The sequence below is a fragment of the Cygnus olor genome, chromosome 1 (assembly GCF_009769625.2).
Source record: "Cygnus olor isolate bCygOlo1 chromosome 1, bCygOlo1.pri.v2, whole genome shotgun sequence".
Taxonomy (NCBI): Eukaryota; Metazoa; Chordata; class Aves; order Anseriformes; family Anatidae; genus Cygnus; species Cygnus olor.
The window spans coordinates 24,991,786-25,005,055 of NC_049169.1; the positions used below are offsets into that span (position 1 = coordinate 24,991,786).

The 13,270-nt window shown below is 41.3% G+C and overlaps 1 protein-coding gene across 3 annotated transcripts in view; it reads right to left on the reverse strand.

Annotated features, from left to right (window-relative positions):
- CPED1 (cadherin like and PC-esterase domain containing 1) overlaps positions 1-13,270 on the reverse strand; it is a 151,914-nt gene that overhangs the window by 135,955 nt on the left and 2,689 nt on the right. For all 3 annotated transcript variants that reach the window (XM_040549972.1, XM_040549956.1, XM_040549965.1), the window contains one exon: positions 3,212-3,398. In XM_040549972.1, the coding sequence (XP_040405906.1) occupies positions 3,212-3,398 (187 nt within the window). The remainder of the gene's footprint in view (positions 1-3,211; positions 3,399-13,270) is intronic.

Sequence of the window (13,270 nt, forward strand, 5' to 3'; positions counted from 1 at the left end):
GCAGAAGACTCTGGAAAATATTTGGAAGGTTCTTCTCTAGCATTTACTACTCTGAGAGAACCTAAGTGTGCTCTGAACCCAGGTGGCCCATCCCACTCACCTCTGATAGAACAAAAACACTCTGTTCTGGGCTGAGGGAAGGCAGGCAAACCTCCTAAGGAGAAAGCTCAGAGGTGTGGGGATTTCTCACTCTTTCTTCTGATTCTGAACTATTCTTTTCTGTGAGGCTGCATGACACCAGTTTCAAACCCCCTCCAAGGCTGTGGAAAAAGCAGAACCTGTTCCAGAGGCTCTGCCTGTATGAGCAGATTCTTGTATTTTAGGAAAGGAGGAGGAAGGAAGGAACAAGACATGAAACACACCTGCCTATACAACCGGGTATCTTTATGATCAGCTATTATCCAACCTTATTTTAACTGCCTGCTTTGCTACGAAGTTATCGCAGATACTGGGGATACTCACCATGCCTAAACAGGTCTACCCCAGCAGCAGTTGCATGCGCGAGGTACCAGTCCCAGCTCCCTACAAAATTTGACTGCCCCGTCATCTGCTACCAAAACAGGAGCATCTTCCTATCTCCATCCCAGCAGCAGACTGAGATATGTTAAACCTTACAGCAAAACCAGCTCATTTAAGGTTGCCACAAAAGGAAGACTGAAAGCAGCTCAGAGCAGGCACAGGTATCATCAGTCCGTGGGCTTTTCCCTCCATGTGGGTTTAATTGGAAAGGAACAGGGAAAGCACAGCTACTTTTTACTCATGCAAAGCTGCTTAAGAATTTACTGACAGAAGTATTTTTCAGTGAAAATTAGGGGTTTTAATAAGTTGTACTTGACTGCAGAAAGCGTCTATACAGATTTTTCATAGGAAACCCATAAACCACAGTCTCTTTGCCTGGAAAAAAGAAATAAAAAAGAAGGTATGCTTTTCCTTTTTAGCCAACTACCCGCCAGTTACCGAATCTCAAAATGTTTTGGTTGGTCTGAAAGAAACAAAAAAAATTCCACTGAAGAAAACTATTCCCCTGATGTTTCCATCTGGCAGTGATAAATTCAAAACAGTGCTGCAACCCCAGTGTGGAGGTTCTCTCTGGAAGATCAGTGTGCAGAGCTGTCACACTTCAGTTTCAAACAGGAGCAGAACTGGTCCCAGAATTAATAGTAGGCCAGCACAAAAAAGTTAGGAATGTTTTGTGGGGAATTTTTTTTCCATATATGACTTCAGCTAGACTCTTGGCTCACAGCCATTCTAAACAAAAAATCCTTTCGAAATCAGACTGAACTTTCAAAATACGTGAGTAAGATGGACTGCACTGAAACTGCACAAAAATAAAAGCACCAGGTAGAGCTGCAAAATAATACCAAGTAAGAAGGAATAACATTTTATAGATTTTTTGTAACACTAGTGATCTGTGTTTCTCAGTCCTTTATCTGTATCTTTTTAATAGAGGTTCCAAGGAGCACATTTTAAATAAATTATAGTACTCCTATTAGGAAAATGTTATGACAAAGCATAGCTCAAAATACCCTTCTCCAAAACATGGTTTATCAAGTTCTATCCCATCCAGAACAGTAAAACCCTTCATTTACTGGCAAAGAAAAATAACTCCAAGCATAACTTGTTTAATTCTAAGAAAAGATCATTGGTTCGGTATGTAGACATGTTCTTTTACTTACTTGTGTTTTTCAAACATAACTTTAAAGCTAGGCACTTACATAACAGGGAAAAATTAAAGGCAGACCTATGTTGCCATGAAATGGAATTAGTAAATTCCATTACTCTTTGTCTTAAGCTGGAAAGCATCTGACTTTTTTCCAATACATCTAACTTCTGCTGAAAGCTGTAGGATGTTTCTGGAAAATACCTAAAATCTTTTTATCTTTTTTTTTTTTCTTTAATTACTGGAAAAATACTACAGGAAATACTGATACTAGGTAGACTGTAAAATATAAATATCCACAGTTAAGTTGAATTCTACAGAGGTACTGTTTGCAGGGTAAAAAACTGTATTGCAGAACCTGAACCTGAGTTGATCACTGTAGCAAAATTTAATACAGTGATTTTTTTTCCAAGGCCTAGATGAGCCTGGCATACCCACTTCCGTGGCCATTTGAAACAGAAGTATTTCACATAGATGGTGAAATACACATTGCCCCAGAGGTGCTGCCTTGTCTGTGTGGCCCATTTGACATTAGTGAAGCCTGCAGACCTGTTGTGTCCTGTCACTCTGAGATGGAAAGTACACAAGGCATGGAGTAACTAAAAGGTGCCTTTGAAAAAAGATTAAAATAGAAGACAGCAAGGTGCAGACAATTTATTAGTACTTGGTGCAGCCTGCCAAGAAAACGCATTTTCAAGAAAGTTTCTTGAAGACAGTTGAAATTTGTGGTGGAATTTTGAGTAGCCTAAAACATGCTGAATAAATACTTTTTTCATCTGTTAAACTATTCAGATTGGTTAAAACACAAAGCAAAACTGATCTCTCTGGTAGTCCCAGGAAGTTATTGCAAGTCTGAATGATACAAACGACACTCCCTTTAGCATGAGAAATAACCAAACACACTCTTCTGCTGACAGAATGGTGACCAGCATACATTTTTCAAAGCCTTCCAGTTCCAAAATTGACTTCCAACTGAATATTAAATTGAAATCACAGTTTCAGTTCATACCTTTAAGGTGTCCAAAACCACTTTAACATGGTCAACAAATATAACTGGTGCCCAAAGCTCCTCTATTAGGCACTCTACAGGTCTACACCATAAATCTACAGTCAAAAGGTACTTCTATATTGTGCTCTTTAATAAGCTATTACATAATGAAAACGAGTACCTTCATGCATGCAGCTTTTCTTTAAGGGAGAAAATGAGAAAGAAGCAAATATTGCAAATATTTGTTGTATCATGAAATGCTCTACTGAAAATCACTCGGCTATTATATGGATGAAGTCAGTGTGTGAACTCATCAGGAACTGAAGTGATGTGACTTGGTTCTCAAGACTATGTTCAATTACTTATGCATCTTTATAGAAGGAAGTTTCTAATATAAGAATCATCTAATTGTGAAAAACTAGTTGCATAACTGGGCAGGGTTTGAATAGGGTTTGTATCCTTACTCATATTGAGAATGTATAAACTTTACCTCTGTGGAAGAATACTGGATCGATAGCTAACAACTAGTAATTAACGCGTTAATTAAGTCAATTTATTCTTACTGTGATAAGGGCCCTCATGTCTCAGATCTTCCATCAGTCTCCTGTTTTCAAGGACTGTGACTGCATATCCATGTTTTTTCAGGATGCGCTCGCAAAGCTGACGCTCAGTTTTACTATGGGCAGGAGGTGCATACAGAATTGCTCTTCTCGTACGGCTTCCAAAGTACTGGAGAATGGAGTCTTCGATCTACAGCAAACAATGCAAAGACAGTGGTCATAAGATAGGACACTTTTCAGGAGCATAATACATAGTCATTATTTTTCTCAAAAAAGATACTAGCAACTTATAGTGACATTTTGGGAAGTATTTATAGTATAATCAGGGATTTTTGCCTTATATAAGGCATAAAAACAGGATGCTCCATGTGGGAAACAGGTCACTAATATCTGGAATTGTCTAGCTATTCTTTTGCAATAAAACCACCATTAACAAACAAGATTTTCTTTTGGTGGAAAGTATTTACCTTTAGGATTGAAACATACCAGCATTTAAGGGATTTAATTCAGGATGCTAAGTTAGTTCTTGGCAAGTTCAAGAATTTCAAACTAGCAGCAGTCAGCAGTATCTGCTTCACAAACAAAGTCATTCCATGCCTTCTAATTTTAGTAAGCTTGTCACTGGACATAGGAAGTTTTACACAAACAAGGCACACCATTTTTGCACAGAAGATCACGCTGGAAAAAAAGAGACAGATGTTTTGACATAAACAAATGTCATTCAAGATGTGTCCATTTTCTTTATAGGCCTGGGATCTAGTGTTAAAGTCACTGTCTCAGTCATCTGTTCACCAGCTACAGGATGCAGTTTTAAATTACACTTGGCTAAAGTGAAAGCTTCTCCATGGCAGCGAGGGATACAAACTATTTTAGACTCCTGAAATCCTAATGCTATTTCTGTTTGTGTTCCAGAACAAACATCCCTTGTGGAAAGGATCTGTGTAATTGACAAGGGGACCCTGAAAATTATCTAGATACAACACTGTCAGAGTCTTCTACGTACAGTTGCTAAATGTGCAATCCAAAACTACTTTAGTCATTGGGATATTCAAACAAATGGTGATCACATGCTGGTCGGAAGAAGCACAAATAGTGGTGAAGTCACAGGAATTACATTATGTAACCTGGTCAGATGTCCTCCCTGTCCTTGCAGTACTTTTAAAACACATCAGTCCTGCAGTAAGCTAGTGCTAGGCTCTGAGTGCCCTTTCCCCACCTCAGCCTGCTCCACTTACTTCTCTCCCGCTTTCACCCCTCCCTCCTCTTCTCTTATCTTGTCTCCTTCCTGCCCCTCGAGTAACTCCAGCAGCTGCTGGCAGCCGTTCCTCTCCATTTCCCTGGTCTCCTCCCTCCCTCTCTGTTCCTAAATCCAGCCCTTGCCCTGGTTCCCCCTCCAGAACTGCCTCTCTCCGTGGCACTGCCTCGTCCAGAGCAACGCTGCTGCATAGCATTACAGGCTGTTCAGCCAGATGTTTCCCACTTTCCATTTCACTCATACCATGGAAGAAAATCAGTGAAAAGAGACACCTCCAGCTCTATTTTGCAAGCAAATCCAATTTTCCATCCCACGTGTGTTGCAATGGCCAGTATTGCAGGGTGAACCAAGGACACGTGAGAAGCACTGAGGGACTGCAGCCCAGGACACATTCGTGTCTGGCTTTTGGCTTGCAATCGCTGCTTGTCTTGCAGATGTCCCTCCCTGTGCAGCTGAGGGTGTTTGCTCTCTGGCATGAGTCCCACCTTGAGCTTTGCTGCACTGTGTGTGCACCCTTCTTTCACATCCAGTTTTAACACTTTGTGTGTGTGTGTTTGTGTGTGTGTGTGTGCAGCTGATAAAAGCTGCTGCCAAAACATACCTGTCTTTGCAAAAGCCAAGCCTCTTGCAATGTCACTCCTTAAGCACTCTGCTTAAAACAAATGGTAATAGCATCTATTATGAGAGTCCCACAATCATTTTATTTTCCCCTGCAAGTGATGGTCCCGCAGGCTCTGCCCCAGCATGGCTGCCACCTCACAGCACGCGCCTCTTGCACCAGGCCTTGGCGGGACCTGATGCTCTCTCACAGTGTGAGCAGCCTCTCTTCTTCCCAGAAACATGTTTTCTTTTTGTTTGTTTGTTTGTTTGTTTGTTTGTTTGTTTCTCATGATTAGCAGCTTCACATCCTTCTTTAGTGTTCCTCTGCTCCCCAGTAACTAAGCCTACTTCATCCTTCAAGGGGGCAGTCCCCCTCTCTGCCTTCTTGCCTGTGAGGCACTGCAGGCTGGGGAGGGACAACCATGGAGGCACCTGGAGCCCTGTGGTCCTTGGGGATGGAAGCCTCTGTCCGTGCCAGCCTTATCACATTTCTCCTGCTTGTCCCAGGGGAAGGGGCAGGCTGGCCAGCACTTCAGGTTGCAGGTGTCTGAATCCTCCTCAGGCCGCATGTAGTGGGTTTACACAGCAAGATTTTGGTAGCATGAGGCTGCAGGGGTGGCTTCTGTGAGCAGAATACAGAAGCTGCCCCATGTTAGATCAGAGACAGGTTCAGCCAGCTCCAAAGGGACCCGCCGCTGCCCAGAGCTGAGCCAATAAGCAAGGTTGTTTGCACCTCTGTGAGAGCAGATTTAAGAAGGGAAAAAAATTGCTGTGCAACAGCGGCTGGGAGAGTGAGGAGTGAGAACCAGCCCTACAGCCTCCCAGTTCAGTGCAGAAGGAGGGCAGGAGGTGCTCCAGGCACACAGCACAAGTTCCCCTGCAGCCTGTGGAGAGGCCCCTGGTGGAGCAGGCTGTCCCCCTGCAGCCCATGGGTCCCACATGGAGCAGATCTCCACGCTGCAGCCCATGGAGGAGCCCCCGGTGGAGCAGGTGGATGTGGCCTGGAGGAGGCTGCGGCCCATGGAGAGCCCCCGCAGGAGCAGGCCCTGGGCCACAGCTGCAGGCTGTGGAGAGGAGCCCACGCAGGAGCAGGGGGTCTGGGGGGAGCTGCTGCCCATGGGGGACCCGTGCTGGAGCAGTTTGCTCCTGGGGGATGGACCCCATGGTACGGAGCCATGTGGGAGCAGTTCTTGAAGAGCTGCTGCCTGTGGGCAGCCCCCGCAGGCTCAGTACAGGAAGGACGGCATCCCGTGGGAGGGACCCCACGTGGAGCAGGAGCAGAGAGTGACCGTGAAGGAGCGGCGGAGACAAAGTGCTGTAGACTGACCGCAGTCCCCATACCCCCTTCCCCTGCGACACTTGGGGCGAGGAGGTAGAAGAGGGTGGATGAGGGAAAGGTGTTTTTAGTTTCTTTTGTTTCTCACTTCTTTGCTTGTTAGTAATAGGCAATTAATTTTACTGATCTCCTACACTGAGACTGTTTTGCCCATCTTGATAACTGTTGAGAAGTCTCCCTGTCCTTGTCTCAACCCTTGAGCCCTTTTCTATCGTATTTTCTCCCCCTTTCCCTTTGAGGATGGGGAGTGAGAGGGCGGTTGTGGTGGAGCTCAGCTGCCCACCTGAGTAAAACCACCACATCGGTCTAGGAGGAATGCCCATCCAGGAGGAACTGGCAGGCCTGGCTGTGAACAGGCTGTCCTGAACCTCAGCTCCTGCTGCCCAGGTGCTGACCAAGAGATTAACCACTTTTATCTGCTAGCTTTCCAAAAAACGATGATGGGATCTTTGGGACACTGAGACAACTCGGGGTCCTAAATTTAACAGCTTGACCTGAAGTCTAATCTGATGCTACTAAATAATATGAAGTAACACCTTTTATGGTCCATACTTGAGATCCATGTATATATAGTGTTGCCAAATTTATTTCCTCTGTCCTTTCCTTTCAGAGCTATTTGCAGTCCAGGTTACAAGATGCAATGTGTCTTTTCTGTTCTCTTGCCAAGCCACTGCAAGGTAGGATGGGTTTTCTTTATCTGTGTTTCAGTTCCCTGTTAGCTACACAAAAACGTTCTGGCCTACTTGATGCCTGTAGCAAGTGATTCCATAATTTCTTCCAAAGCTCTACATAAAATGCCTTACATCACTAGCCATGCTGATCTAGTTATTACTAGATGTATTTAAGAATTTCCAATATTATAGCGATAACAGTCATGTTTCTACACTTAAAGAGTCTGCTGGTTTTTATAAGATGTTTCTCAATCATAAAAATGCAGTCTGGGCAGAGTTGGTATAAAAGAAGTAGGGTGCAACAGAGGAAAATAAGCTGTTCACATATTTTGACATTTTATGGTCTGATTTTTTTTTGACATTCCTATAACTTTAATGTACAGCAGGCGTACACACACGCACACAAAAGATCAAAAGGATCAATAACATTTTGAATATTTAAGTGTTAAATGGACAAATGTTTTCATGCCCAGACCATTTTTTCCTCTTCCTCAATTTCAAATTTCAGGCTATTTGTTGGCAGCTCAGTTTATTATAGATTCAATATACCTACGTGAAAAGGATTGTTGAAGAACATCTGTGTTCCATGTCTTACCTAGGGAATAGTGCGGCTGTCTCTACTGAAATTAATGTGGCTTTACAACAAAGCTGAGATTTCCCATATGATATAGGATGAGGTCTATGTCAGCTTTGACATGATATACCTGCTCTTACAGCTTGCAAGTCATTGCCCTTAACTGCGTCACTGATCTCATTTTAGTGCAATTGGCTGTTACACAGATGACCCACAGACTTAGCAACCTGGTCTAAAAAATCATGATGGACTCAAAAGTGAATAAAAATGCACCCAAAAAAAATAATCGTAATTTTGATTCCTATTTATAGCATGACCCAAAAAACACAGAAGAAAGCAAACTGAGCTCCATAAAGTGTATTGTGTATTTTTTAAAAATCTAATCAAATACATATTCCTCTGAGGTCTTAACAAAGTAGATCAACAGCTCAGTTTACATAATGCAAAAGCTCAAAATTACATAACTGTCTTTGTCTGACTGAAAATAGACATCCACTATCTGAGTTGTACTTCTTAATTCTGTCGTCTACCTGCAAGTTCAGCATGGCTGTGAAGTTCTTTGTTAAAGAGAAAATGTTTTGACATGTTACTTTAAACCAGTTTATCCGATTCTAGGTTATGAATGTATAAGGATACAATAGATTTTATTAGTCTCTGAAGCTGTTCTCTGTTTTACAGAATTTCTGGTTTGTTCCAAAAATCCAGAATTTGGTCAGTAATTAAATCTACAATATATAATTACTGTTGTAGTTTTGGCCAATTAGAAAGTAGAAAAGATATTTCAAGTCGAGGGGAGAAAAACAGTTCCTGGGCATTTTTTCGGATTCCAAGAAGATTGTATAAGTCCATAAATATTGATGCATTGTCTCTCCCTGGCAAGGAAGTAAATATACAGTTTGAACAGTTGCCAGAGAATTTCACTGACCATCATTTCAACTGCAGAAAAAAATATTCTTCCTAAAATAATGTCCCAACTCTTGTTTGCCTGACTTTTTTTTTTTTCAGGAAAGAACTCAAAAAACTGTGAATCATCTTCTCAGCTACCCAGTTCTGGTGGTGTTAGTCCCTGTGTCAATTACAGGCAGCCTCTCTTTTACACCAAGCTTGCCAAGGCTGTCAGAGCTTTGTCCAACAGCTTCAAATAATTTGACTGCAACTTTTACACACTGCTTTCTAAGGATACTGGGCTTCTGCAAAATAGATACACAAACCACTATGCAAACTGAAAGCCCTTGGCATATGAAAGGGGAGTGTAAAAGAAATACTGGGAAAGAGAAGCAGTCTTACATAAACAACACCAGCGTTATTGGTGATATTCACAGGCAGAGAACTGCCTGAAATCCCGTTTAGCCAGCAATGGCACCTTCACTGCTAAATTCTGTCTAGCACAACAAAATTACAAAAATCTATGACTGGGACTCCTAGGCATTCCCATACTAATATTAGCTAACATTAATGATAATAAGAACTTAGCATGTGGTTCTAATGCCCTAAGTGGTTCATTTACAGGACTGTGCAGACCTTTATTAACTCCAAATGTGACTTTTAAATTCTTTTCCGTGTTTGCCTAAAAGTTCACAGAAATAGTAAGTTGTTCGTATTACTGTTGTATTTGAAGTGCACATAGCTGCTTTATCAAGAAGTCACAGAGAAGTTAATTTCCTGTTTCACTTTCTGGAGGACATTTAAATGTGTTGGCTTTAAGTTCTGTTAGATTTCCTAATCAGAAAGGACTGGGTTGTAGAATGAAACAGTTGGAATGTAATTCTGCTTCCAATTGTTTGCTGAGCAAATACAGAACAAGCGACTAAATTATCAGCACTACTTTGATGGCTGGTTTCTGATGACTTCATAAATCCATGAGCAAAACTGGAGTTATTTGCACAGCCATCACCAGCACTCTAGGCTAGAAGTACTGAACTAAATTTTCAAAAATGCCTTTGCTTTATGATTGCATGTAGTAGCTGGTACCAACTGTCTTGTATTGGGAACAAATGATGAGCCAAATCCTACCATCTTATCAAAATAGATGATTTTTTAAAGGAAAGGACTCCAGTGAAGCATAGTCCTCCATGTCCCTCCCTCCACTTGCTGCCGATGCATCCTTCTCAAAGCTCCCTTCCTGTAAAGAGTCTCCACCCTTCTCCTCTTTCCTGACTACTACCACAATAGCTGAGCTCTTTATCACCAAAATATCTTGAGCTATCTGCACAAAATATCTGTGCAGTAAAAATAACTGTTTCCTCAGTGCCTCTTGCATTTTACATTGAAAAGGGGGGAAGAAAAATCTCCTGCTTTCATAGGATGCAATGTGAACGTGGTATAATTCCAAGGAAAGCAGTTGATGACACTAGACCATCTGTCAATTGCTTTCTATTAACTGAGGTTTCGTAGTAGCCAAGTTTTCCACTTCCTTTTTTCTCTTGTGAAAAAGAAAATAAATGTCTTTTTTAAGATTAAATTTACATTTAAAATGTATCAAACCTTATTATGCATAATGCAATCTTTTCTATCCAGAGCTCTCACCCTACTCCATTTCTGCATAATAGCAGAAATCACCCCTTCTCATTCTATCACCCAGCTTCATTTATTCTTTTTCTTCCGTTTACATTTCAAAAGTTCCCACTGGCTTTGTCTTCCTTTACTTCCATTTCAGTACTCATCTCCCTTTCTCTTCCCCAATACAAATCCAGCTCCTACATGCACAATCTCATGTGACCTAGTATTTCATAGCCATAGGTCCCTACTCTGCCTCCCACGTCTGCCCCAGCCAGTGCCTCCTTTCCCCATGCCTTGTTCCATGATGTTCCCCTCCTGCCACCTTCCTTCCCTGCCCATTCTATCTGAAGCATATAGCATCAAAAATCAATAGGAAAAAAAAAAAAAAAAAAAAGCATGTCTTTTGAGGGCGAAGTTCATCAGGTCTGTTTTTAAATATCTGTGTTAAGCCAAGATGAACTTTGCATTTGAAACAGTTATTTCCACTGACTATGAAGTCTGGACTTCTGGCTCTGACCAGATAGAAAGTACCACTCGAGGAAAAAGAGGATAATCCCATTCTGTTTGTCCAAAGCTCTGGTAACAATTTCTCAGTTCTTCAGTCTTTGACTCTACCACATAGATACCTGGGCCTATAACGTGTGAAAGACATTCAACAAGACCTTCCTTTAGATCTTGGGGTTATTACTAAACCATGATAACCGTGATATTTATCTTTTCCTTTTTTCCTTTTTTTTTTTTCCTTCTACATAATACCTTGGATATATGGCCACATCCAGGCTGTTATTACCCTGCATCTTTCATATTGTCCACTCCCAGTAAATTATATCCTACCCTATAAGTTCAGAATGCTCAGCTGTAAAATCAGTTCCTTATCCTTATTCTTGATCTTTGTTCACCTCATTATAGCTCCTCCTGGGGATATATCTATTATATAAGGGATAGATTGAGGGCCTTGAAAACGGAGACAGCCTTTTTTCACTGTTCCTCTTATCTTTCATTTCCTAAGATGCCAGCCTTACCCACTCATTAAATTCTCATATAACCAGCTGCTTGTCTTGTTTATTTACTTTTTCTCAGGTCGCCCTAAATAGCCAGGGGATGTGAGGAAAGGCTCTTAAGCATATCCATGAAATAATCTCCTTCAAGACCCATCTTAAAATGTGAGATTTTAAATCTCCTTTTTTATACATTGGCCACAGCTAGAGAACTAGTATGCCAAAACAGTGCCTAGGATGTGCAATACTGTCGCGCCGCTTCCTCACAATAGTGGAGGTACTATGTCTAACTGGGCAAGCACACTGCTGTGCAGAGGCACCTAAGTTGGCTCTGGATGAATTAATTCAGAGAGTGTAAACGCAGCTGTGACCAGCCAATTAGCTCTTCTCAGAAGTGGCTGTGAAGCAAAGCTAAATCACTTGAGTGTAATGGTTTTACATCTGTCTGGTACCAAAGGTATTTCTGGTACTGTGCCATACAAGCCTACTCACTGGGCTTGTTTAGGCTTTTGTTGTTGATGATGTTGATACCAGTTTCAGCTTAGATACTGCAGCACCACCTCTCCTCCTTAGTATGTACATTGGCAAATATTTCCTTGTGCAAGAGGTAAGCTGGCAGAACCTGAAGACAGCCTACTGCTGCATGTGATAGCTCTCTCTCACACCTTTACTGCCAGAGATTCAGAAATAAACATTCTACTTTTCATGCTACTGATATTAGAGTTTAATTTTATACTAGCAAATGTTGACCTCTGCTCATGAGAAAATAAGGCCAGAGGATGAGCTCTCAAGAAGCTTTTAAAAATCCTGTAATGTGTGATACCTGAGAGAGAAGTACCATGAGCTCTGTCAGGCTTTCCAGGCTAGGAATGAAATCTGCATTTTTGCAAGTTATAAAAGGCAGCTTGCACTATTTTCCTGACAGTAATGGCTCAATCCCAGGGTATCCTGGATGTCGTTAAAGACACATTTACAGACCAAATCAGCAATTTCCAGCACCATGCTTTTTCCACACTTGCATGGAACTTTCCCTTCCAAAATGAGATGAATTTTGAGATCAGAGATACAAGGGCAAAGCTGCAATTTTCTTAAAATCTTCACCTTTTCTTCCTCCCTGCTCATAAAAGGTGCTTTTTTTTTTTTTTTTTTTTTTTTTTTTTTTTTTTTTTTTTTTTAAGGCAATTGTGCTATGCATACCCTGAATGGAGATATTATCAAACTTTGGAAGGAGATTTTGCATGTGCAATAATAATCATAACCAAATTCTTACAGCAGCCTCAACACAATACTGATTGTTTCTCTGAAGGAAACAAGAACTGAACCTGCCCTACCCAGTCTGAAGAGGTTCTGTGGTGCGACGTGAGATGCTTCAGCTCAAAACCCTAAAACACTGGATATTATTTAAGGAATAGTATCTCCAGCAGGGTCTTCTTTTCCTGTGAACTTCCACTTCATAAAACATGTTGCAGTGCTTCCTTTAAGCCACTGTTTACCTGTACAATATATTCTTTTAAACAAATTCATTTGCTGGAGTATTCATAGAATAAGAACACGTGTGAATAATTTTTGGACTATATTTTAAAGGATTTTTCCAGATTCATAGACGAAGATTTAAACCAGGGCTTTAATGAAAACTTGTTTTCAGGCTAGTTACTGTGGGTGGCCACATGACTGTAAAATAAAACAGTGAGAAGTTTCAACCATGACATCTGTCTTAAATGTTACTGGGTAGCCAGTAAAATCAAGCAAGATAACAGTTCAGCTATTTGCAAAAGCAGTGGGCGAAAACACACAGTTCAAGAGCGCACCCTCAAAACAAAGTAGAAGAGATTTTTGGAGATGTTTGTCTTTTCTGTTCCCTGAGATTGTTATTCAGCCCACACAACCAACAGAGCATTCTCTGGAAACAGAGAGCAGCTAAGAGTAACATCCCAACATGTGCAAGACATTTTGTTCATAATGCTCTAGAGGAAACTTTCAAGACAAATAGGGAGCCAGCTACGGGTGGTCTTCAGAATGTGAAGAGGAATGTGTTAGAGTAGCACAGGCCTGGAAAACATACCTATGAGGGTTAACATATGCATTTAAATCTGTACTACAGGTTCAGCATGTGTGTGATAGTCACATTC